Here is a 27,317-nt window from a genome sequence, read left to right on the forward strand (position 1 = left end):
CACAGCAATCAGGCACATCTGCCAGCTTGGAAAAGTAAGCTAAAACCCTAAACCAGAGATAAGTCTGTTGCCCTTCCCTCACAGCTGGCTTTAAGAGTGCAGAAGAATTTGAAATGAGAGCCAATGTCTCAGAAAACTTGGTCAGAGCCAGTGGAGACCCTCCCAGCTGTCAGCAAGAAGGAAACACACCCTCCTGGGAAGCTTCCCATACAGCTGCTTCAGCACGCTTTTAAAGCCAGGCCCTAGACCATCCAAATGATAAGCAAAGAATTTGTGTTGCTCTTATAAACCCCTGTGCGTTAGTGCTTAGGGAACATCATATCCTATCAACTGAACTCAGTGTGAATAGTAATAGTAGGTGTGCCAAGCACCTTCTCAAGTCCAATTTTCTGCATGTTTTCATCAAGCCAGGCACTTAGGGCTACTCTCCATAAGCAGGTAAAACCAATTAGAACTCGAGGGAGAAGAAGAGAAGTAGCAGATGAATCAAGCTAACATAACCTTTAATCCTCTGTCCTGGAGCCTTGATGTACTGACTACATCTAAACTGCAGTAAGAAGGCTCAACATGTCTATATATGCTTCTAAAGAAAAGCACGTGCATGTGTAAAACCATATGCAAACTGCTGCACTTTCCAAACCTTCCACCCCCATTTCAATGTTTTAATCCTGTATTTTAAAATGTTTTCTTTTAGATTGAGCTTTTGGCTTTCAGAATTAAAACGGTGAAGGAAAGAAGAAAAGCAGCTCTTACTGGGGGAAAAAATTAAAGAAACAAAGGTTAACACTACAAGGTGAAATAAAGCATTAATGATAATTTCATATCTGACCTAACAATATCTCTATTCTGAACATCTTGCTAGAACAGCTTTTCAAGTGTAGGTCATAGACAGATGGCTGACAGTCAAGCATCGCCTGGTCAGGCAGTTCTGACTCATTGTTTCCAGCTGATTACACAATCTTAAGTAATTTTATTATCTTAATGTTTTCACTTAGAACCGTTCCTAGAATATCATGGTAATTGCAAGTGGGGATACAAATCATGTTTTCACTGCAAATGAAACCAAACCTTTTTATTTTGACTCTTACTGCTCGAATTTGGTAGAAGCATGCTACTTTTTCAGTTTTCATAAAACCAAAATATTTGTGTTGGGGAGACTTAATGTTAAGTGCACCTCATGGCCTACCAAGACTAGCTGATTATTTCTGCATTAACACAAACCTCTACAACTTCACTTACAATTATAACAACATCAGATCTTCTGGAGGCGTATGACAGAAATGTATGCACCAAAACCACTAAATTGTGAGCTTCTGGATATTAGTTCAAGTAGAATCATGAATAGTTTGGGTTGGAAGGGACATTAAAGCCCACCCAGTTCCAACTCCCCTGCCATGGGCAAGGACACCTCCCACCAGATCAGGCTGCTCAAGGCCCCATCCAACCTAGCCTGGAACACCTCCAGGGATGAGGCATCCACACCTTTCCCTAGGCAACCTGTGCCAGTGTCTCACCACTGTCATTGTGAAGAAATTCTTCCTTATGTCTAACCTAAATCTCCCCCCTCTCCAGTTTGTAGCCATTGCCCCTAGTCCTATCTCTACAAGCCTTTGTGAACAGCCCCTCCCTAGTTTTCTTGTAGCCCCTTCAGGTGCTGGAAGGTTGCTATAAGATCTCCTTGGAGCCTTGTCTTCTACAGGCTGAACAAGCCAAACTTTCTCAGCCTGTCCGGAGTGCCTTAGGGACACTAAGGCTGTGGTTTGAACCAGGCGTTTTCCACTGCCCAGCATGATGTCCCCTGGGAGCCCTGCCTTGAATTACACTGGCATCGGCTCTGCCTTTGAAGCTGGAAATGGTTTACAGATGTGATGGGGTGAAACCGGCTGGTTGTAACACTTGTTGCTGAGGCTGGCTCCTAACCTAAGATCATTGTATCCTACATAAAAAATCAGTTCAAAATATGAAGGATAGAAACCATTTCTAAGAGTATTTCTACAGTGATGTCAAATCCATAGGGACCATAACAAGCCTCAACCCATTTCTCTCTAAATGGAGAGGTATGTTAGATGTTGCCTCCTCTAACATTTCAAAGCCACTCTCTATATATACACATTATTAATAAAAATAATATTTTGACTCCACATTTATACACATCTGTGACTTGGTTTTCTCAGAGCATTACACAGTGCACTGCTGGAGTCTCAGCTACTGTAATGATGTGTTTAAGGCAGAAATCTCTGCCAATAAAGGCATTTGACCAAATTGTTAGGGGGATCTATGAAAAATGTCTTTACTGTGTGGGTGACGGAGCACTGGAACAGGCTGCCCAGGGGCAGGTGGGGAGTCTCCTTCTCTGGAGGTATTCAAAGCCTGCCTGGACACATTCGTGTGCACCCTACTCCAGGTGAGCCTGCTTTAGCAGGGAGGTTGGAGTGGTTGAGATCCAGAGGGCCCTTCCAATCCCAACCATTCTATCTCTGTGATCTGAAAGGACTCTGTGACTATAGTTGCTGGATGAAGAAAAGCCTGCACATATGAGACAGCTCTATGCAAAATATCAAGCCAGGCCTTTGCACACGTACTTCTAGTTCTTTCTTTTTTAGATTAGTTTGGAGAGGTTTTACATTGATTTGAGTCTGTCTTTTTTCCTCTTTTTCCTCAGATTTTCCTCAGATTTTCCTCAGTATTTACCAGAAAATCATAACTATTTTTACTGTGTACGGACCTTAGACATTGCTAGTTCTCTGTAAGTGAACCAGCTGTCAGAGTCAGGTCTTTTACTGATTCGTGCTAGCACTGAGGACCAGGGTACTGAAAAATAAAATCCATGACCGATGCAATTTATCAAATGAAGCCTTATTGCAAATGCAATTACATCAGAAAAACTCATCATTCCCAGTACAGCTTTCCCTGCTTGTGGAAGGTGTCCAGACATCAGGGTAAAACATGCCTTTGCTTGCACAGCTGCATCACTCCATGTGCTTTGCCACGCAGGTACCATCCTGTGTGTCCCCAGCCAGTAAAGTGCTTCTAACTCAACACATTCTGCCCCTGGGTGTGCAGGACAATCTGCACCCACTTTGCAGTTCATTTTGGTAATGAAATAAAGGTCACCAAACAAACAAATCACAACCACCTTGTTGCTTGCAATTACAGGGCCACATTAATGACCCTGTTGTGATCCCTCCCTTCCTGTCCTCATCAGTCCCAGGTTCTGCTTCCTCTCTCCGCGTGAGAAAGCATGCTCTGGCATGAGCAACACCCTGTCTGCTGCTGGCAGTGTCCCCAGCAAGGATGTTTCCCATGCCTCCTCTTCCAAGATTTCTAAAGCCTACAAGAAGCAGAACACACTCTACTGGAGGTAGTTCTCAGGAATCAAATTAATCTTAACAACTACTTGAAAACCAATTGAAATTTGGCAACTGTAGCCCATAGTAATGGATATCGGCATTTCTCTGAATTAACCCATGGTCTTGTTTTTCTCTTTTTGGTAAGAGTGCACCTAAGGTTGTGACACTCTTTACCAAGCCACGGCAGTGAAATATACTAACGAGGTGAAAACACTTGTATACAGCATTCTAGCAAAACTCACAGGATGGCAACAGTGGTATAATACGTCTCTTCTCTGTTGCTTCCTCCCTAACAGTAAGATACCCTGCTGCAACTAGAATGAACAATGTCAGTGAGAGTAGAGCTCTGCTAATACATCTAAGCCACAAGCTTTTGCTAACACAGATGTCACTCTTCCATCCACCCATGCAACTTATATGAACAAAAACACATACTCACCTTTCCAGGGCACAACGCTGCACCAGATAACTGAACATTCTCATTTTCTGTCCTGCAGGCCTTCAGGATTTTCTTTATGCCAAAACTGACCCAGAGGCTCTTTACTAAAGCTGCAAGACTCAATTAGAGAAGAAATCATAGAATAGTCTGGGTTGGAAGGGACATTAAAGATCATCCAGTTCCAATCCCCCTGCCATAGGCAGGGACACCTCCCACCAGACCAGGCTGCCCAAGGCCCCATCCAACCTGGCCTTGAACATCTCCAGGGATGGGGCATCCAAACCTTCCCTGGGCAACCCGTGCCAGTATCTCACCACTCTCATCACAAAAAAATTTGTCCTTATGTCTAGTCTAAATCTGCCCCTCTCCAGCTTATACCCATTTCCCCTAGTCCCACCACTACAAGCCTTTGTGAACAGTCCCTCCCCAGGTTTCTTGTAGTCCCTTCAGGTACTAGAAGGTTGATTTAAGGTCCCCTCAGAGCCTTCTCTTCTCCAGGCTGAACAACCCCAACTCTCTTAGCCTGTCCTCGTATGAGAGGTACATTTTGTTATGTTTTGCAAGCTCTGATCGTACACTTACACTGGTGACAACAGCCTTACACATGCAAAGACCTACTGAACAGTAAAGGCCATTTGGGACTCATGAGAGAGCAACACAGCCCCCTCCAACAAATAAACACAGTAGTGTACAGTAGTGGAACTTCTCTGATTCTGCTACTCCAGTGATAAAGCGTGCCTGAGCATTAGCATTTTTTTCTTTCTTATAAGGAGTTTTCAGAATATTTGTAAAGATAATTGTCCCGTGAGTTCATTTTTTACTAACCCCTTTCTGTCATTCATGGGTCTTGAAATGCAGTTCTCTACAGTTTAGCACAGCTGGGGCCATTTATTATACTTTTTTCTATATAGAAAGGACAAAAATGTAAAAAGCACAAGCAGCTCCTAGAGCTACTTTTATTTCCACAGATTTGTGTCCCATGCTTCACTGACTTTGTGGGCAAAAGTTCCAACGGGAGCTTTTTCCCACACCCAGAGTGGTTTGCTCCCACATCCTGGGAGCTTTCCCTCAGTACACACAAATTTATCCTGCTTCCCCCATGCTTCTTTTCATACTACCAATAGAAAGAAGGAAATATCCTTCTCCCATCCGACAGGCTCAAAAGTTGTTAGGGACACAGATAATCATACAAACCTCTGTCTCTCCCCCCTCTGCTACCCCTTCAGCAGTCTCACCTGCAGGTGGCTCCGTTCAAGGACACACCACCAAGCTGCTTAGTTTTAATTTGAAAACAAGTTAAAGACAAGGCGAGGCTCACTTAAAAATTAACAAATGTCGTGTTTAACTTACAGAAAATAGGAACGACACGCTCCTGAAAAGGTAGAAAACATGCTTACGAGTACTTCAGTCCTACAGGGCTCCAAAGACGGCACCAGTAACCCTGCCCAGACACACATTTGACCTTTATTGCAAACACACAATTGCAACATCCTGAATGTCTGGAGCTGAAGTTTTCCCAGCGGGTTTTCCAGCTTCTTACATCTACACTGAAGTGTAGCTATGTATTTATACACAAGCATCTAACCTGTCTCTACCCAAGGCTTTATTAGATGCTCATGCCTGCCATGCATCATCCAGAATAAAAATCTCCACCTTTCACAAAGCAACAACTATACTTTTCATTTTATATATAATGGACCTACGCTAAGACTAAACTGTAAATTAAGCCAAATGCAGATGAAGAAAGAAAAAAAGTCTTGTGTATTTAAGAAACTTCCTTTAAAACAAATTATTTTATCTCCATCCAAACAGTCACAATAGCAGGAAACTGGATGATAGTGTGTTTACAATTATAGAATAGCTCCAAAACCAGTAAAGCATCCTCCCCCTATAGTAAGAAAAGATCCTTTAAAAGATGAAAAATAAAATTAGTCCAAAAGCTCTTAACTGAACTAACCCAAGGCAAATGATATGACACCTATGGTACATGTAATTTAAAAATTGGTTTAAATTGTTTTGTTTTTTTTTTTTGTAAATAAATATTAAATATACTAGCAAACGTTCCTATTTTCCTGCTAAATCAATGTTCATGGTTTGGCCAGAAAGACAAGCCAGTTTCCATTATTACAGAAGCTTAGAAGTGGATTTTGGGGGAGGCTTTCCAGCCTTGTTTTTAGGTGTTATTCTCTTTCTCTCGTGTAGTTTTTCTTGCAACCAGCTTTGAAACAGCAGGCTTAATGACAGATCTTATGCTGCACCCTCCCCCACAGAAGTTGCCATCACCAAGATCTCAATCATATAAAAAAATTCAAACTTACATAAAGAATAGCATTTTCAAGTGTAAATGGCACCATGCGGAATGGTATCAGCGATAGCTGAGGTTGCTCCAGATTAACTGGCACAGGTCCACGGCACATACGGACAGGAATGCTACAAAGCTGACCAAGGGAGATGGGAAGTCCTGCCCCTGGGGAGGCATAACCCCATTCACCAGTGCACGCTGCAGGATGACTGGCTGGAAAACAGATCTGCAGAAAAGGCCATGGGGTTCCTGATGGACAACAAATGGACCGTAAGCCAGCAATAGGCCCTTGACGCAACAACAACAGCCTCCTGGGCTGTGTCAGGAAAAGCACTGTCAGCAGACCAAGGGAGGTGATCCTCCCTTGGGGATGTTCATGTCCTCTGAACATAACCGAGCACGTCAAACAAAGTGCCACAAAGGTGACAAAGGGATTTAAACATGTGACATATGAGGAAAGGCCAAGAAAGCTGGGACTACTCAGCCCAGACCAGAGTCGGAGGGCTTTATCCATGTGTATAAATGCCTAACTAGGTGCCTCCCACAGGTTCCTTTCCAGATCAGCAATTCTAGATTTTATGAAAGCATGTACAAACTTCCTAAATTAAGGTTGTCCTTTGTGTAGGATGGAAGAGCCGTGAACTGGCTGCTCTAGTCAGGAATCTCCACTTATCTTAGTAGTGCACAAGTCAAATGCTTAACATACCCGTGTAGTGAACACTCCTGGCTCTCAAGGGGTCACAGCCTGACTCACAGCACACTCTAGATTATGTACATCATTGACAAATACTCAGGACAGGGATTTCAACCATTAACAATGTCTGTCAGCTTTGGATCTCCACTCTAATTGTATGCATCGTGGAAACACTGACCCAGAATTTAAGCAAGCGGCACAACAGCATCTTAAAATGAAAATGGAACAGTAAAGCATGCATCTCTGTTCATACTTCATTTTTCAAACATCAACGATTCCACTTCATCTTCTCAGCCTTAAAAAGAGCACTTCAGGTAAAAAGCATTAATTTTAACTTCAAAACGTAAAAATAAAACAGTAAGAGGGAAAGAAAACACAAGACTTTTAGACAAACAGGTTTATAGATTTATTTTCCATTGCACGTACATGGATTATATACAAGTTAGTAACATAAGTTACTCCTTAATTTTCTAAAAGATTGTTACAGCAAACACTTGCCATTTTAAAACATCAAGTCAGAAATCAATCTAAAAAGGTAAATATGACGATATTTTAAAAACAAAACAAATTGCACTTTGTTAGGGAGAGTCAAATACAGGTTTGCCTATATGCTGTAACAAACTATATAGCAGGTAATATTACAGTTAGAAGTAGCTCTTGCGGTCCATTTGTACATTAATAATTCTTTTCAATTGTACTTAATTAAAAACCGGTGGATATTTCAAAGACTTCCTCTTCTTCCTAGTATTCATCACATGAAATGCGCTAGCAACTAAGTCTTTATACAATTGCTATTCAAATATAAGAAGAATACCACACCTGAAAATAAGGAGAAAACTAAAACATATTGATTTTACATGTGTCATGAGATGAAAAGTATGGAAGGTGTTCAGCAATAAAGCCCTGTCTACTACTTACATAAAAGAAGATCTTAAAAAATAATCACTGCACACAATACAAAGGGTGGGGTCATACTGTAGTTTTTAAGTCTCCTGGAACAGTCGTATTCCTCGTTACTGTTCACAGATGAGCGTTTCCATAGCAAAACTGTTCTCAAAGTGTCGAATCTTTCGGCAATTGACAGCTTCACGCTTCTGAATTCCTGGTTGTATTAGGAAAAGAACAACGGCAGGTAAGCAGAAGAGGGGGTGAGGCACATCAGAGACATAACTGTTCTACATTTACTACAATAAGGTGTCACCAGAAATCAGAACTACCTCTCCTTGGCCCCCTCCCCAGAGGAAACATGTAGGCACACATTCATACTTATCAAACATGAACAAGCAGGCAGTGATCGTGAAGGTGTGGTGAACCAAATCACAGAAATGGTTTAATGAAAATCAACCTCCCAAAACCTCCTACTGGACAGTTCTAACCCAGATCAGTTCCCCATCTCCCTCTCTGTACACCTGTAAAAACACTTGTGGGGATCTGAGAGAGGGAACAGCAAAGGAATAAACTACTATGGGCAAAAAAGTAGTAGTAGACCAGTAGTGTTTAAACAACTTGAATGTTGAGGAAGTCATCCATCTATTGTGCAAAAAGCATCCATTCGCAAGTGTGATGCTCAACCCATTAAATAATGCAGAGTGCCACGAGTTGCTCAGGACCCTCGACCAGATGGCACGTATCATCTTTGCATCGCACTTGGCTCTGAATTCCCTCTGAGCACTCTGTGATGCTGCTGTGACAGCAAGATAATTATTATTTACGTTTGTTCAGTTGAAAGTGTTTGGAATAATAAGGCAGCAATGCAGCCCCCTTGTTTTTATGCTGCATGTCCTCCCATGTCACATTAGGGCATTTAGTGATGTTTGGGGATCAAAAGCTCTGAGGCAGCGCTGAAGGACTCTGCAGATCAAAGGAAATAAATTTGATCCAGTTTGGTCCATACTGCCTGCTAGGAGTCATCTTCAGAACTACTTCAGGACCCCATCGTGGTTTTATCTTGGACTGAAACAGAGCCAGGGAGAGATCATGGATGCAGGGCCCAGCAGCTCCTGGCCACTTTTCGTTTCACAGTGCGGGGTTTGCCCATCTTGAGGCTGGCACTGTTGCAGGCAGTTAAGGTCACTCTTCCTCCTATACATGTTATCAGAAGGGACTTGAGTGTGGGGGCTGCACAGTCTGTGTAAGTGGACAATCTCATGATATGAATCTTCTAATGTGAAGTTATTTGATTCTTTCTTGGAATTTGGAGTAATTTTCAGAAACTGAGGGCTCCTCCTAGGGAAGCTGATGCGTTATAGTCCAGACAAATAGTCTATGTGGTGGGTGGGGAGCTAGCTGACAGCCACACGCAGAGGGTGGTGGTGAATAGCTGGTTTTCCAACTGTCAACTTGGCACAAGTTGAGTTCCCCAGGACACTGGGCCCAACACTGTTTAATATCTTCCTAAGTGATCTGGACGATGGGATCAAGTGTATCCTGATGATACCAAACTAAGCGGGGAAGCAGACACTTCAGAAGGGAGAGACACCCTGCAAGAAGACCTAGATAGGCTGGAAGAATGAGCTAACCTAACAATGAACCTGATGAAGCTCAACAAGGACAAGTATAAGGTCTTACACCTGGGAAAATGTAATCCAGGAGGTACGGCACAGGCTGGGATCTACCCAGCTGGGGAGCTGGCCTGCTGAAAGTGACGTGGGGGTTCTAGTAGACAACAAGCTCAACAGTGTGCTGCTGCAGCAAAGAAAGCCACCAAGATGTTGGGTTGCATCAACAAGTGCATCACTGGCAGAGATAAAGCCATTATCTCACTCTACTCAGTACTTCGAGACCATACCTGAAATACCTTGTTCAGTTTTGGCCCCTGCTATACAAAAAAGATGTGGACAGGCAGCAGAAGGTCCAGAGAACAGCTGCAAAGATGATAAAAGGACTGACTGGGAAGCTGCCACATGAGGAAAGGCTGACAGAAATGAGTTTGTTCAACCTCGAGACAAGAAGGCTCAGAGGAGACTTTATCCCCATGCTCCAGTATTTAAAGGGTGGCTACAAAGAAGATGGAGACTCTCTTTTTACAAGAAGTCACAGGGAAAAGGAGGGATAATGGGTACAAGTTACTTCTAGGGTGATTCCAGTCAGACACGAGGAAAATTTTTCACAATGAGAACAATCAGCCACTGGAATAATCTCCCCAGCGAAGTGGTAGATTCCCCAACACTGGACACATAAGACTCCGCAGGACAGGGCAGTCTTTTGCCAAGAAAGGTTGGACCACATGCTCCTGGAGGTCCCTTTCAACCTGGTACTCTATGATTCTACGACTGAACATCTGGGAATAAGAGAAAGACAGAATTTAACCAATTCTAGTCAAACTAATGCTCACTGCCAACCTATGCTCATCATTTGTTACCCCAGGATCAACGAGCTGAATTTTGAATTGGACGTTAGTGTTAAAACCTCCTCATTTTTAAATACTGTTCTAAATAATTTTTATACAATGTGTTTCTTTTCCTTGATTTCCCAAGCAGTCACATCCAACAATATGAGTAAGCAATTAAACTGCTTCAGTGTGAGCTTCCACATCACATACTTTTTTTTTTTTTTTTAAGAAGCAAGTCTGAATAAAATCTGAGTGAAAATGTTAAGGCAGTGTTCTATAGCTTGTCAAGACTCTTCCAAATGATGTTTTTCAAACATTTTCCATGAAGGAGTACCAGGCACTACAGTCCCCCTCTGAAGACAACTCTTACTGACATTTCACTGATGCAAACAGGAAGATGTGGACTAATTTATAAATGGCTTTAATGATGAGAAGAACCTGCAAATCTGTACTTTGGACTACAGGACTACAGCTCCTCACATAATAAAGGGCTTTCTGGTTTTGAGGAGGTGGGTCAAGAAACAAGCTTAAAGAAAAGCACTGGTGAAAGCCTGAACCCCAGAAAACACACTCATGCACACACACACACACATCAGCAGCTCCTTGCTCACTGGGACCTTAAGCACTTGCTCACTGGGACCTTAAGAGATCTGTCTAGACTTCTGTTAGGCCTTTGACATGGACTCCACAACATCCTTCTCTCTGAATTGGAGAGATATAGATTTGATGGGTGGACGGTGAGGTGGATAAGAAACAGGTTGGATGGTTGTATTCAGAGAGTAGTGGTCAATGGCTCAAAGTCCAGATGGAGATCTGTGACAAATGATGTCCCTCAGGGGTCCGTACTGGGACCGGTGCTGTTTAATATCTTTATCAATGATATTGACAGCAAGATTGAGTGCACCCTCAGCAAGTTTGCAGATGACACCAAGCTGAGTGGTGTAGTCGCCACACCAGAAAGATGGGATGTCATCCAGAGGGACCTGGACAGGCTGGAGAAGTGGGCCCCTGAGAACCTCATGAGGTTCAACAAGGCCAAGTGTAAGGTCTTGCACCCAGGTCAGGGCAATCCCTGTTTTCAGTACACAACGGGGGATGACATGCTTAAGAGCAGCCCTTGACAGAGAAGGACTTGGGGGTGCCGGTCGATGAGAAATTTGACATGAGCCGGCAATGTATGCTTGCAGCCCAGAAGGCCAACCGTGTCCTGGGCTGCATCAAAAGAAGCGTGGCCAGCAAGGTGAGGGAAGTGATTCTGCCCCTCTATTCCTCTCTTGTGAGACCTCATCTGGAATACTGTGTCCAGTTCTGGAATCCTCAACGTAAGAAGGACATGGAGCTGTCGGAATGGGTCCAGAGGATGGTGCAAAGATGACTGGAGGGCTGGAGCACCTTCCCTATGAGGACAGTCTGAGAGAGTTGCGCCTGTTCAGCCTGGAGAAGAGAAGGCTCAGAGATCTTATAGTGACCTTCCAGTACCTGAAGGGGGCCTACAGGAAAGCTGGAGAGGGGCTATTCGTAAAGGCTTGTTGGCGATAGGATCAGGGGGAATGGGTATAAACTGGAGAGGGGCAGATTTAGACTGGACATTAGGAAGAATTTCTTCACCGTGAGAGTGGTGAGACACTGGAACAGGTTGCCCAGGGAGGCTGTGGATGCCCCATCCCTGGAGGTGTTCAAGGCCAGGCTGGATGGGGCCTTGGGCAGCCTGATTTAGTGGGATGTCCCTGCCCATGGCAGGAGGGTTGGAACTAGATGATCTTTAAGGTCCCTTCCAACCCGAACTATACTATGATATTATGATACTTCTGCACAATAAAATTACTTATTTCCATACCTACACAGAAAATATCAGATGTATTTAAGCCCACAGAGCCGGCTACTGCAATAAGCAACCGTTGCTTTAATAAGAGTCATTCCTTTCAACACAATCAAGCCTATGTATTGCACTCAAGCGGCACTGAACTTTCTGCCAACACAAAAGATCACAGGAGGAACATTTACCTTTCATGGCTTCTTTGCGCTGTAGTTTATAGGTTTCCTTGCCACGGCAGAGGCGGTAAATAAAGAATCCCAGCTGATCCACGTTTTCAATGCGATCAGTAACAATCATCTGTTCATGAATCAAATAGGACTGAGGCAAATACGTTCCAGCCTGTTGAATAAAAATACAACAGCTCTGTCAAAAGCTATTGCTTTGTGGTCAAAGTACACACGGAACACTTTGCACTGTTTCACACTGCTGTGACATATCTTCAGAGTTCTTTCAAAATGTGTTACCCATGGAATTTTATTCTAACTGTGCATACATGACTGCACTGCACTACAGAAATACATAATGACTGTATTCAACAAGGTCACAAAACTTCCACTGATGCATGTCTACCACTTTCCTGCTACAGTAGCATCAGTCTTCAGTGGAGAAGCAGCACCCACTCTCACGGATCAGTCCTAAACTTCTCATCCAAATTTTTCACTTAATTAACAATATCTCAACAGACCTCAGAGGGAACTACTCCCAAACATGAGTTGACAGAAGCATGCTCCACATGGAGTGTGCTCTACATACTCTTGTTGATGAAGCACACCAGCTGCAGTCCACGGAATATGGCAAGCCTTGAACATATTCACAGCATGAGTCACAACTCGATCCAAATGCAAGACGAGACCATCTACCCCCTAAATTATTACGGCAACTCCTGCAATTGTTTGTATGGAAAGGTATTAGAAAGCCATGGTGGTGTACCAGAACAATACACTGAAAAAGGAAGAGCCATGATGACACCAAAGCCTTCCCAAGTGCTTTCTAGTCCTCTGGGTGTTATTTTGCCACAGGTGCAATGACTGAGGAATCCAGCTCTGTGCACCCCTCCATATACACAGCTGAAGATGCGCATGTTTAGCTATCAGCCAAGATTTCCTAATACTATAAATAATCACCAGCTTTTTTGACTCATTACTTCATTTAAGAAATCCTATTCTAATTGTAATTTATGGCAGTGGAGAAGGTGGTGTTTGTTCTCTAGAAAGAAAACCATCACATTATGGAAACAAATTCAGCTTTTGTGGCAAAAGAACACTATATTTTTTATTGTCAATAAACAACTTGAAATTTCCATTGCAAAACAAAACTGTCTATTCAGTCCAAGTGACATGTTAGGAAAAAGCTGACTAAATGCTATTCTTTTCAGTAAAGAAAGGACTATATAAAATTCTCTTTAAATTATGACAAATTTCAACAGCATGTATTATGAGGAAAACAGCAGCAATATTTTTTCTTTAAATAAGAGCTCAGAAGACTTCACACTCCCAAATAATCCCACTCATTATGCGGTAGTTAAGTCATTGTAAATCAGTGTATCTTAAGCTCTAGCCTCTTGAATTTCAGTTGAGCGCCTTAAGGAAGCCCCAAAGCTCAGGAGCAGCAGTGCAGGGCACTGTGAGGCTGGGCACTGGTGCTGAGGACTTGGACCCATGCTCTCCAAACCATAGGACTTCCTAGGATCTTCCAGACTCAGCCTTCTCACCCCACCTAGGGGTGCAGGAGGAAGGGGAGCTCAGTGCAGGAATCTCCTCTGCTCAGCTGCTACAGGAGCAATTACCCAGCACTGGGAGCCAGCAGATCCACAAATGTCGTCATCATCGAGATGTCCTGTGCATCACACAGTTCAAATTAGCCAGTTGGCTCCACAACAGGAACAAGGAACGGGAACAAACATACCTGGGTTTTGGCCTTGTTTCCCAAGGAAAGAAGGCCTTTCACTGTCTGCTAAAATGATCATAGAATCACAGAACCATAGAACAATTTGGGTTGGGAGGGACCTTTAAAAATCATCCATTTCCAACACCCTTTCTACGGGCAGGGACACCTTCCACTAGACCAGGTTGCTGAAAGCCTCATCCAGCCTGGCCTTTGAACACCTCCAGGGATGGGGCCTACACAACTTCCCTGGGCAACCTGTGCCAGTTCCTCACCACCCTCACAGGGGAAAATTTCTTTTTCTAAAAACAAAACAGCCCAGAGCACCTCCCTTTTCATAAAACAACCTCTGCATGTATTCAGAGCTCATTACAATGAAATGAGCCCTTTAATTTCATAGTTTTTTATTTGTGCAGCCAGTATGACTGCAGGACAGTGAAGAGAAATTTACTCATTTTATGCATCTGTAGAACAGTTTCCCAAATTTCAGTCACAAAACATTTAGCCTGATTTTCTGAGACATCAAATGCCAACAGCTTTTTGTTAATACAATAAGAATTAAACAGATGTCTCAAAATTAGAGCACTCACTGCTTGGGCAATGGTCAAAACAGTTTGCTTTTGCACAGATTTTCAATTAAATACATGATGCCTGGTTGTGCTCTTGCTCGTAAACCAAGCGTATTTGATTTAGTACCAATGACAAACTAAGAAAATAGATTCTAATAGCGGAGTTTGTGTGAACTAAAAATGGAAACAAAACAGCATACACAAAGTAAAGAAATATGGGGTCACTGAGTTTTACAGCCACCACCTCATCCTTAAGTACTGGAAACAAAAGTGTGGTTAAATAGCCAGTCTCAAAATAGGCATCAAAAAAGCAGCACAGGACTTACTTGTGAAGTCATTCTTCACATGAAATTTATTTATATACATGAACCACTCAGAAACGGCTAAAATGGTTTCTGGAGTCCTAATTCCAAAGACTTGTTTGAAGATGCAAAACCAAAGATGACAGTAACAATTCCAATGTTAAAAAAGCCTACTAAAATAAAATCTAAAACTCCCCAAATCTTAAGACACAAGTCAGCTTAGCAGCTCTCTTCCCCACCCTGACTGTTTTTTTGTTCTGTAAAGAAACCAGAAGCCAGAAAACCAGGGTCAATACTATTTAAATCTGCATTAAAAGCACACACGTGAAAGAGACACCATTAGATTATTTACTTTGTCCTCAATTTCACAGGCCATTAGGTTTCACCCAGTCACTACTACTAAAAGAACAGCATGTCCCCACGGTGGCCACAGGCCAGTCAGTACTAGCACCACAGGCCAGGCAGTAGTGTTCAACTATCAGACCCTGCTGGGACACGATAAGGAGGTCCCACTACACGATACTGAAAACTCATTTTCCGTTTCTCAGTCACTATGGTACCTCAGTCCTTTCTAGGGTTCTTCGTTTTAAGGACACTGAATCTTATGCTGAAGGCCTGGTGTTCATTTCTTCTTCTTAAGATGCAGAAGCAGGAATTTGGCAATACAAACCCCCCTCTTGCTTAAATGGGCTTTGCTAGTCATATAATACAAATCCCAATCACCTTTCCAAAATCCACCTGAAAGCGAGAAGATTCACCTGAAGGTTGCTGAAGCCTCATGAACTCACATCCAATGCTAGTCCATCACACCTAGTGCCACATCTAATTCCGCTGAGCACCCAGAACAGATCTAACACACCTCACTTGCATTGCTTCCAAGCCACTGGATCAGTAGAGGCTAAACATAGGGACCTATGCTTTAAGCAACACCCACATTAAAAGGATATCCCATTGTATCTACTTTAATCCTCTCAGCTAACCAGTCTTAGTCCAGTGAATCCATGCTTTACGGAAACTTTAGTCACAACGGATTAGAAATTGAAACCCACAGAGACTATTATCACAGAGTCAGGTACACCACATCTACGCAAATTTGTCAGCTAAGTTTGTAGCATCGAAGAATAAAATCAGGGTTTTTTTGTCTTCCTCTGAATTAATAATTCCTTCAAGGTTGTAGCTAATTAACTCAGAAGGTTATAGACCTTCTCCTCTCTTCGCAAAGATCTCTAATGATCAGTTAACTTTCTAACACATGCGTCTTGTGTGAACATCAGTTTGCAGGGTATGAAGAACATTCTCCTCTTTCTCCGTCTGAAGAACAAATTACTTATGATTTAACCATACCTTGATGTTGATGAGCAGTTCCAGGAAATTTTTTGGTGGCATAACAACTGAAGTGTTCAGAGGAATCACATAGCACTTATCCAGGCTAAGGTCGAGATAGGCAGTGAGTCTCTGTTGAGGACATATTTATTTTAACCGAAATATAACAGGATCATTAGAAAATTCACATACAGACTTTGCTAAAGTGCTATTGCTTCATGTTGTTCTTTAAATTATCATTTTGTTCACTATGAAGTCTGTCTAACAAACTTCAATTTGAGGGCAGGTAAATGCAGAAACAAAAGGCAGTCTTGATGGAAGTTTAAATCTATGACAGGGATTTGTGCAAAGCAGCAGGCAGTAAGTAGCTCAAATGCACTACGGTAATGAAATGACAAAGGTGATTTGAGCTGTTAGGGAATCAAGTGCAGTATTCATTTATTCCTATTTCCTGCATTTTGAAACAACAGGGAAAAACTCTTGCTCTAATCTCCACAGTTTTATATTTTGTTATAGTGCAATGAAGAAAAGCTGCTGGTAAGAACAAAACGTAGACAGAAAAAATACTGTTACTGACAATGCAACAAAAATCCTTCTATGTTAAAAAAGTACTACTGACTTGAAATGTTAATGATTATTCACAGCTGAATTATCTATAGCACCTGAACTGCAATATTTGCCATTATTTCAGAGAGAGAGAGAGAGAGAGAGAGAGAGAGAGAGAGATAAAAGCCCAAGGAATAATCCTGATGAATCCTATGGCTCTGTTCACTGAGCTGTGTTTTACTGCATCTGTTCTTGCTAAAGACGACATTATCTCAAGCTGCTGAAAGCTCTAAGGCTGCAGACGTACATGAAATGCTGAGCACCGAGAGCCCAACAGTCAAAATAGTATGAGTACAGCAATCATCAGTGCAACTAATCGCATTACATGGGAGTAAGTGCTGTGCCTATAGCAAATGATCCTCATACTGACCTTTAAACCAAAGCCTTTAACCCATTACATCAAAAAGTGAATTTCTAATATTATATTGTTCCTTTCCATTTCTTACACACTGCTTTTTTTGCCTGGTTTTCCCTCTTTAGAGGCTTTGCTCTAACTCTTTTAACAGCAGCTCCCTAAATATATTCAAGGAATATTTTTAAATTGCACAGCTCAAGCAAACAATGTTTTCCTCCAAATTCAGTTAAGAATATTTGATTGACAGTGCTCATTTTGCCTGGAAAACTTTTAACCTCTGAAGTTTGCATAAAAAAATAGGATGTTTCCCTATTCTTCTTTTCCAGCCTTGCTTAAAAAAGCTGTTCAGCTAAGTATGAAAATGTTTATAGAAACTTAGCTTCTCGAAAACCAGCTGTAGAACACTCCATCACTATCACAATGCATCCATCAGGCTGATACAGAAAAGAAGGGCTTCGAATTATTCTACAGATGTTGTTAATACCAAGAGCTGTAGGCCTGTCAACTGCCTTGGCAAAAATTTATTACCACGATTCATGGAATCATGGAATCATAAAATAGTTTGGGTTGTAAGTGACCTTAAAGATCATCTAGTTCCAACTCCCCTGCCATAGGCCCGGATACCTCCCACCAGACCAAGATGCCTAAGGCCCTATCCAACCTGGCCTTGAACACCTCCAGGGATGAGGCATCCACAGCTTCCCTGGGCAACCTATGCCAGTACCTCACCACTCTCATAGTGAAGAAATTCTTCCTTATGTCTAGTTTAAATCTGCCCCTCTCCAGTTTATACCCACTGCCCCTTGTCCTATCACCACAAGTCTTTGTGAACAGTCCCTCCCCAGCTTTCTTGTAGCCCCTTCAGGTCCTGGAAGGTCGCTATAAGATCTCCTCAGAGCCTTCTCTTCTCCAGGCTGAACAACCCCAACTCTCTCAGCCCATCCTCGTATGGGAGGTGCTCCAGCCCTTTTTTCCTTTTTTGTGGAAAAAAACTTGGATTGATTGATTGACTTCTATCAATCCAAGGTTTTTCAACAAAAAGGGAAGAAACAGCTTAAAGTTATTTGATACCCTAGTTCAGTGCCTTTAGTAGCCTGTGGAGCACAAGGCAAATCTAGCTTCTGCTAGGCTTCCTACAGCATGTGGAAAACCAGCTCTTCCACAGGCTGTCAGCTGGTTGCTCCCTTTCCTTTCAGCTGCTGCTTTGTGGTTTTTGAACCATGCTACGAAAGCACCTCTGGGGGTGCTTTAACACACCTAGTGACGTCAGACGCAATCAGCCCCTGCAAGTGTACATCAACATAATGATAGACAGCCTTCTCCAAATGTCCTTCAGCACCACAGCAGTTGGGTCAATTCTGGCTCAGTGGACTCAGCATAGCAAGAATTATATTCTTTATTTCCTCATTGTAAGGAAAGGAAATAGCTCTAAGACTTTTCCCTTTCTAAAAACGGAACTGTATTTGCAAATGGTGGTTTGCATACTACCTCAGGATGATTGTATAACGCTGTACTTTGTATGCCTGGTTAATAATTGCTTGCAGCCTGCTGCTGATCAAAATGTTTCTGCTGCCTCCTCCACCCTCTGCTTTCCCCCCCTACAACAGTTTGGGAGTACATTTATCAGGATGACTGAGGAGGAACATTTTTCAAGTTTTAAATGCTTTCCAGTTTTTCAAAATATTTCTTACCCGGTGGAAGTCGTGGACGATATCAGCAGGATCACTATCAGCAAACTCAGGGACCGGCACACTGATAAATTCAACATCTTCCTCCTCCAGGATCTGAACATTTTGCTCAATTGTGTGATAGCGAGCACTCTGAGCCTCTGCCCCAGACTCAGGCAAATTTAAGCCGTCTTCAATATACTTTATTCCACAGAAATACACACCACCCTGCTAAAAATAGTAAACAAACCAGCAATTAAAACGTCAGTAGCCTTGTTAGAAGTTTAAAACTAATATTCTCAAAGCACCGTGGAGAAGAAAAACTCGTCAGACTAGATGAAGTTTTCCCTTTTATTTGATTCACACAACCAAAGTAGGAGCCAGCTGCTATGTCCAACAGCACCATGGGTAAAACCTTGACTGACTGAACCCAAAGGGAATCCTTTCCTTGAATTCAAGCAAAACAGGATCCAAAAAAATCAAGTTCTTAAAATCTAGTCTTCTATTTTGCATCCATTATCTGAGGCACAGCACATCTTACTTTAAGACAGACAATGAAGTTCCTACGCCTATATGCACACATATTTTTGTCACTACATAATTAATTAACTGCAGTCATTAATTACAATTTAAGACATTGAAACTGGCCATCAAAATCACTTTGAAAAAGCAAGTCTAACTCTGGATTTCGTCCTGCTTGCAGCAACCAGATGACTTCAAGACCTTCCTTCCAAGCTCAATTTTTCCATGAAGTTGTTGAGTTTTGCAAGGCTTCAGAAGCTTTGAAAGCGGGTTTCTAAAATCAATTATTTTTTGGTTTAATAGTTTTAAAAGGCAAAAAGATAATAAAAAACCCTAAAGCAACCAATTTATGTCCTTCTGTCACAGTACACATGGCAGGTTACCTAAGTGAAGTGTAAGACAAACTCCTGAGTCAGAGGAAGTCTTACAGGCCAGACACAGAAACATACAACTTAAGCGTAAGCACTTGCCATCAATTGAAACCTTTACATTGTAAACAGGTCTTCAGTGCAATCTTAGCTCAATTACTGAGTATTTCCTTCAACCCAGATCTGACTCATAAACAAGTAGCAGAGGTCTGGACTAAACAGCACTTTCAATCTCGGCTAGCTGGCAGGTGAAAGGTGGAGCCTCGCAGTGCAAAGCAGGAATGAAACATGCGTTAGTAATGCAGCAGACCTTCAGCTACTTTGAGCTTGTTAATCCAAGATACAGTATGCTGTTGAAGCACTGTTTGCAACACTACTGCTCCCCTGTAAATTAGGCTAATGTGATATCCAAAGAGACTATAAACTGCAAGTTCAGCTAGAATCTCTCAGGTTTAATTACTTTGCCTCCATATTAGCAGCTATTAAAACAAGAAAAAAAATAATCCTGGTAGCAGAGACAAGAACACAGAATTTCTATCTTCTAATTACGTGCACTAACCAGTGGGCTAGAGGGACTCAAATTTTGCTCATACTCTCCCTTTCTGATCCTGTGAATTTTGCAACTCTGGCAGTTTCTTAAGGAGGGTGTGCACGCACCACTTGGGCAATAGCCCAGCACATCCAGTGCTGGCCAGTGACAATTCTGACCAAGAAATATTTAACTAATCTCCCATGTTTCAGGTAAATGTTCCACTTCCCTGGCACCACTGTCTTCACAGGCCTCCTCTTGCAGCAATGTCATTTGTTAAAGACTGACAGTCCTCTATCAGAAGTCTAATCTTGTCAGCATGGATTAGACTTGACAGAGCATGTTTAACCACATTGACTGTGCTTCTTCCAAGGGCCCCGCAGGGCCTGTATTTCATATCCCTGTGGAGGTTAGGAAGCTGGAGAGCCACTGCACTGATTTGACAAGCAGTCCCTGTCCTGGGCATTAGCAGTACTGCATGTGTCCAGTAAATCCGGGGTCAAACAAGGAGGCTTCCAAGGGGTCAATTTACCTCTAATATTTGGCACTGCAAAAAGGAAAGACAGACACCACTAGCGTGTTCTATTTCAACATAATACTTTCTCTGCAAAGTAACATTTTCAGAAGTGTTGATCTCTTATTTGCCAGCTTTGTTCCTGCCCTCCTCTGCCAACAGGTAACTTCAGAGCAGGCAATATACTTTGACTGGAGAAAAGCTGAAGTTGCAGAAGGATAAAAATGAGAGCAGCAAGACTATTTGGTTTAGTCTGTTGCTCCTCTTCCCTCTTCCAAACATTAAGGCATAACAGCAAACTGCAACACTCCCATAACAAAATGTATTTGACTTACCTGGAATGCAAAGTATTTGTACAGATAGGCACCGCCCAGGATCACACCAGCCAGCATGAAAGCCAGTCCGAAGCACATGCACCAGCACCAAGCCCTCCTCTGCCCAACAGGCACAGCATCCTCAGGGTCCTGCAATGCATAAGAAAGAGACCTTCAACACACTGTTCGTAAGACACATACAGTAGCAGATTGTTCAGGCCCAGCAAGTACGAACATTACATCTAGCGAGAAAAGCTGCACACACTCTTATCACAATTGGCTGGAAACGTAATTTATTTGGTAAAGTTTATAACAGATCTGTTTCAGTTAAGGTTTAGGAAAACTTGTACTAACTCACTTTTAATGCCGTCATCATGGACTAAATCAGCAGACTTAAGTCAGACAAAAATATAACAAAATGTCCCGAGATATCTAAAGATGCACAGAGAGCCACTTTACAGAGTACAGACAGAAAGATATCCATTGTCAGGCAACCTCCATGCAACAACAGCAGAGCGAGAAAGTCAATTCAGAAAGGTCAGGTTCTTTTTTATCTTAGTGTGTGCACGATTTAAGTGAACCTGAAGAACCAACAAAATATCAACTATAATAAGAACAGCAAAATATATCCTTTCCTATGTTGTTCCATCAGGAAGAAAGAGACTTCAACACCACTTTGCTGGCAGAATAGTAAGAGTGGGAATGAAAAAAACATGCTTTGTAAGCTGTAGTTAGGGAAGTTTTCTGCTCTAAGACAGTGTTGGCCATGCCTCACTATCTGGCGTGCATGTTATGCTAAAGGAATGACAGCATGTTTCCCCTTCAGGGCACTAGTTTGCATAACCATGCAGTCCCCACAGGCATCCTAAGCAATAAACTTCTGCTTGCAAAATCTTTCCTCTCTCAGTCACATACAATGCTCTTTCCTCCCAAGTATTTGCATAACTCACATCCAAAAAAAAAAAAAAAAAGAAAAAAATACAACCAAAAAACCTCCCCCATCTTTCAGTCACCCTCTTCCAAGCCATGATAATCCTGGGAAAATATAAGAATTCAAATACATACAAAACAATACATTACCCCATTGTAACCAGAAAAACCATCAGGGTAGCATGGTGACCAAGACAAAATCATTACAGTCAAACAAACAAAAAAACCCAAACCAGAAAATGGAGGAATAACATGAGGGAAGCACTTGAGAAACAATTGATAGCTAGGTTATCAGTTGACGTTCTGCCTCTGGTATTTTTTGGTACTTGCCAGTTACAATGATTTCCCACTTGAACAAAAGCTGTAGGCGTAGTCCCCACACTGCCTTGTGCCAGTGGAGAAGGAATGCCTCTCATTTGACTGAGGCCATCTCAGCAAGTCTGACATCAAATGGGAAGGGGACCCTCCCTGTAAATGCTGGGGGAAAAGAGGCACTTCCCAAGACTGACGCATCCCAAACATTTTTGAACTTCCAGAAGAAGCAGGCTTTTGGAGGGACTCCTCGATACTGATTATAGAGGGAGAGTCCTTGGTTAACAAACTAGGTACCCAATTCATATGCAGCTAAACTTAGGCAATGTGAAACCCACCTTTAGAGCTCACTGCAATCCCCTTTCATACAGAAGTGGCAATGCAACTTCTTTGCCCGGCAACGGCTACCAAAATTTGATTTGGAAATATTTAGAGTGTAAGTCTGAAGATATCTCACAGATTTTGTTTTACGTTACCTTGCAAACTACTGCAGTAAGTCAGGTTATGAAATCTCCACCTTTGGAGGTTTTCAAGACTCAACTAGACAAAGCCATGGCTGATCTTGCTTTGGCAACCATCCCATTTCTAAAGGGAGGCTGTGCTATATGACTTCCAGAGGCTGCTTCCAACCAACGTTTCTGGGAAACATTACAAGGCCAAGTGAAAGTAGCTAGAGAACCGCTGCCTTGGACTGAAAAAGCAGAGTGAAAAGACAAGTAACAACTTCTAAAAGTTTTTGCATTACTTATTGTTTAAGAAAAAAACGTAAAGAATCACAGGATTACTAGCTGTGTGGTTTGTAACCTGGCAGTTTGCAAAGACTGAGAATAGAACATAATTCCCATAGTAATTTAATTAACTTTCAGGTCAGGTTAAGATTCACCATGGATTCTTCTATAAATCATCTCAATTATAAATCTAAACCAGGTAAAGCAAGGATTTTTATTTTTATGTTGCCCTGTATCATTAGATAACTACTTCCCTGGGTATTTCAAAGCATAAAGGACGCCTGATTGAAATTTTTAAAAATAGCTGTCATTTAAAGTATTATAAGTTAATATCAGAAAAACAGACAGCAAACTGGCTTTGGGATGCAATGCCCAAATATTCCCTAGTGAAAAATATGAAGAGTATATTTATTCTTTCCCGCCGCTGCTTTTATTTCCTCGCTTTTTTTCAACTCTAAGCAGAATTATCCATTAGTGGAATAACTGCATCTTCCATTTTTGCATCAGAAAGACTGACAAAATATGCACCTGGGAAATGGTGCAGAAAGCAAACACAGCACAAATACCTACCTGGAAATGGGGTTTAATGTCAAATTAATTTTGCATAGGCCACATAAATAAACAGAAAAAGAAAGTAACTTTTAAAATGCCAGGAGGAACCCAAAGGACAAGTTCAACAGTATTCTACCCTAAATAATTTTGCTTTGATATATGAGATGACAGACGTAAACAACACGTTTAATATAATTCTCTAATCCTCTACCAGCAGCTAAATTTTATCATTATCATTGTTATTTCTGAAGGCACCCCTAATGGTGGCACATTAGTGTATTTTGTATTTGTAGCTGCCTACTGCATTGAGCTGCCCACAGCCTCCTGACAGCAGCACACCAAATTTGGAGCAAGAGTACAAGCCCAGTTCAGCCTCTTGCTTAGAAAAGTGCAGTAAAGTACTGCATCTCAGTACAAAGGAGCCATGAGCATTAGGTAACACTGAAAACATTTTATGCCGTCGAAGGAGAACACAGAATTGATTTCCTCTTCTGAATTTGATAATTAAGTACATCATCAAGCAGTATAAAACCACCTTAAAGTAAAACATTGCAAATAACCCACTGAAGCTAAATTATACTCATATTAGTAGCTGCCCTGTGGCTAAGCTTTTGTATTGTTGCCATGGCAGCTTAGTTTGGGCTGAATTGACCCAAAAGAGTAATTCATTCCTTGCTACATAAATTTGACCCTGCGCACTGCAAGAGAACAAAGTGTGATAGATGCTCACCCTCCTGCCAGGTGACTCATGTTCTGAAAGACAAAACATAAGTGAAAGCAGATCCCCATGAAGAGGGGCAGTGCTGAATTAGTACTTAAAACTGCACTTTGTTACTAGATAGCAGTGCTGGCTCCTGAAGCCAGAGCACAACATGCAATGGCAGCCTCACTGACTGATTTTTCTCTAGGTCAGTCTCCCATTGCCAGAGGTATCTGACAAAAGCAAGCAGCGGTTTCTTGAAATGAAGACTGACCTCTAAAAATATGCCCTCTCTAGTTTTGTGAGCAGCAGTAATTCATCATTGCTGTTGCGGCCCTTTTCTTTCCTTTCTTCTGCTTCATCCCTAACCTCTGTACTTCCAACTCCCTGGTGAATCCTCAACCTTATGATGATGCCACAGAACTAATCTTCTCTGATGCAAAATGCCTTAGGAGGAACTGGATGCAAGCCCAATACTGGCTTGTTTCCGTTGATGAGCTGATTGTTCTAATTGGAAAACATTTGATTAGCCTATTTCCCATGGTCAAGACATAAAACAGAAGCATCTCTTTGCCACTTGTACACTAAATCCTACAGTGTCAAAATTAAACGGTTCAGAACTTCCCAACCTGAATTAGCTTCAAGCTCTGCAGGAACAATTTTCCAGCTGACAGAAAATAGGAAGTATTAAATTCTCTATTATTTGAGATTGGCAAGATTCAAATCTGTCTTCTCACAAAGAAGTTAGAAGATGATTGCACTTTTCAGTAAAGATTCCTTCGTCAGTGACCACAGCAGCTAACTTAGGCTGCATCTGTCTTGTTACAGGAACCATTAAATACTTTGGAGATGGACAAATGATACCACAAACTGTTTACTGAAGCACCTCTCAATTACAGGAAGAGAGATCTTCACAGGAAGGTACTTAGGACAATCAGCATTAACTGTTCTGGAAGGGATTGAAAGAAAAAAATTAATAACCTCTGATTCTGCAAACAACAGCAGTTATTAACAGCTACTGGCCATATATTCTCTTGCTATTTTCAGTTCAATTTTAATACTACTTTTTTTTTTTTTCCTCCTTTAAATAAATGCTGAATTTCAGAAGCACCAAATTCATGTTTCGGGTAACATCATAAAATTCTTCTAAGAAACTTCAACACCAAGCCACAAATGTGTATAATTAGACTTGGTAACTACTTAGATTTTCCCCTTGTGTGTTTTTGTACATAGTGGAACATAATCGCTTTAGTGTTACGAAAGTAAAGCAGTTTAAAGACTTAGTTCATACTGAAATGGGTGAGAAGATGACCAGACCTTGCTCATCTGCAGAAATTAAGGACACATTAATTCTGTGATTTGGGGAAAAAAGTACTAATCAATTAGGTAAGAATTGCCCTAAACCAGATAAGACGGATGTGTTTGGATAGGCTGTGGAGAGTCCAGAATATTGTAAGCCCACTGTGCACCTTCACAAAAGAAAATGCCCCAAACTTAAAAATAGACACAATAGTAATAAAAATAATTCTGGGAGGGGGAAAAGTCTTTCAGAACCAATACACGGTCTTTTATCCAAAGAAACCAGATGCAGAGTATCACCAAGGATCACAAATATTACTAAAAATGTCTTTAGCATAATACACAAACCACCCGTAATTATGAATCTGAGAATAACATCTAATATATATATACACACACACACACACACATAAAAGCTGACAATTAGTGTGGGTAGAACTGTCTGGAAGCTGTTCAGACAGTTTTCCTCTGAGGCCCTTTGAATACCAGTTAGCTCACAGGGATGGACAGAATGCAGTGGGGCAGACTGAGCTTCCTAGAGGCAAATATTGACCAACTGCAGCTTTAATTAGAGGAAGAGGGAGAAAAGAAGTTAATGATGACTCCCTAAAAGTGCTTTTTAATGAGGGAGACTAAAAAGCCTTGAAATAAAATACTGACCAATGGCTGTATAAACCAAATTCTGTTGGTCAGGCTAACATACTCTGACTTGTAAATCTGACATCTGTAGAAAATGCTCCCAAAAGACAGTCAATTTAAAATGAACTCAATTTAGAAAGAGCTCTGCATTCCTCCCATGGTATTCTTGCCTGAAGACTGCTCCAAGCCTGGTATTCTATTTATTACTTGTTGCAGATGGGAAATTAAGGCAGGCTTTTACAAGACTCCTTAACTTGGCAGATGCTGCAAATCTGGAAAGCCAGCGTACTGATCTGCCTTTCAAGCAGCAATTTTATGCCTCCTAATAAATTTAAATTTAAATTTAAAGTATAATGTTCTTTTAACTTGCTAGCTGGGAAAACAGACTTCTTATACAAGAAACGCTTCAGAGATCTCTTGCTTATCACAAGGAGTGACGTATTCTGTCTACATGGATCATGAAGCCCGAAAACAAGCTATGGTTGTTTATGTGCAGTTGATATCTGAACACTGCATCCCTTCTGTGGCAGCACTGCCAGTTCCTCCTCTGTCAAGATGGACAGGGACTTGTCCATCTGGCCAAAAGCTCTCTGCTGAAAGAATAGCATGAAAACCAGGCCTCATTTCTGGTTATCACTTGCTGCAGTCACATAGCTTGGATAAGCAAGGAGATTAAATAATTAGAGTTATCTACTATGCAGTTGGTACTATTAGCCTCTTCCTGTATTTCTAATATCTGTGTATGTATTTTGTAAATACAAAATGTCTTGTACAGCACTAGGAAATCCAGTAGCAAGATGAAAATGCGTTACAAGACATTTCTTAAGTTCAAGGTCTAAGGTCACTTTTATATTACTTGAAAGCTACCTTTCACCAAGTAACGGGGGTATTTTATTAAAGTCGAGGTGTGCGTCAAATGACTTATTTCATGGTTCAAACATCATAAGCATCATGGAATAAAAACATTAATATAAGCATCCAGCTCTGGGTCACCTTGAGAAGGGAATCAGTGCTGGCGGATAGCAAGGAAAGAAAAAAGTTGCGTTTATTGGGAAAGATAGGAGGTGAACGGAGAACTACAAAGGAGAAAACAGGCAAGAAAAGCGGAGCAGGAAACAAAACTAGAGAGAAACATGGTAGAACATGAAGAATTCCATTTCTCTGCAGGAAGTCAAGGAAAATTACAACTGCAAAGTCAAAGTAAAGGATGTGAATCAGCAGTTCACCCACAGCTACGTGACAGAGGCATAATAAAAGAAGCTGTCCTGGAAG

The 27,317-nt window shown here is 41.6% G+C and overlaps 2 protein-coding genes across 5 annotated transcripts in view; both read right to left on the minus strand.

The window, feature by feature from the left end:
* RB1 (RB transcriptional corepressor 1) overlaps positions 1-6,258 on the minus strand; it is a 92,775-nt gene extending 86,517 nt beyond the window's left edge. Inside the window, exons 1-2 of one of the 3 annotated variants that reach the window (XM_054070541.1) lie at positions 6,108-6,258; positions 3,790-3,907 (exon numbers count right to left, since the gene is read on the minus strand). In XM_054070541.1, the coding sequence (XP_053926516.1) occupies positions 3,790-3,907; positions 6,108-6,121 (132 nt within the window). In that variant the 5' untranslated portion in view covers positions 6,122-6,258. Of the gene's footprint in view, positions 1-3,789; positions 3,908-4,614; positions 4,647-5,139; positions 5,196-6,107 lie in introns of those variants that run through there. The other 2 variants (XM_054070516.1, XM_054070533.1) reach the window with 2 other exon arrangements.
* A 920-nt stretch (positions 6,259-7,178) lies between these two features.
* ITM2B (integral membrane protein 2B) overlaps positions 7,179-27,317 on the minus strand; it is a 32,346-nt gene continuing 12,207 nt past the window's right edge. The window contains exons 2-6 of one of the 2 annotated variants that reach the window (XM_054081543.1): positions 20,907-21,035; positions 18,663-18,866; positions 16,032-16,142; positions 12,121-12,271; positions 7,179-7,887 (exon numbers count right to left, since the gene is read on the minus strand). In XM_054081543.1, the coding sequence (XP_053937518.1) occupies positions 7,799-7,887; positions 12,121-12,271; positions 16,032-16,142; positions 18,663-18,866; positions 20,907-21,035 (684 nt within the window). In that variant the 3' untranslated portion in view covers positions 7,179-7,798. Of the gene's footprint in view, positions 7,888-12,120; positions 12,272-16,031; positions 16,143-18,662; positions 18,870-20,906; positions 21,036-27,317 lie in introns of both variants that reach the window. The other variant, XM_009559693.2, reaches the window with a different exon arrangement.

The sequence above is a fragment of the Cuculus canorus genome, chromosome 1, assembly GCF_017976375.1.
Source record: "Cuculus canorus isolate bCucCan1 chromosome 1, bCucCan1.pri, whole genome shotgun sequence".
NCBI classification, from domain to species: Eukaryota; Metazoa; Chordata; class Aves; order Cuculiformes; family Cuculidae; genus Cuculus; species Cuculus canorus.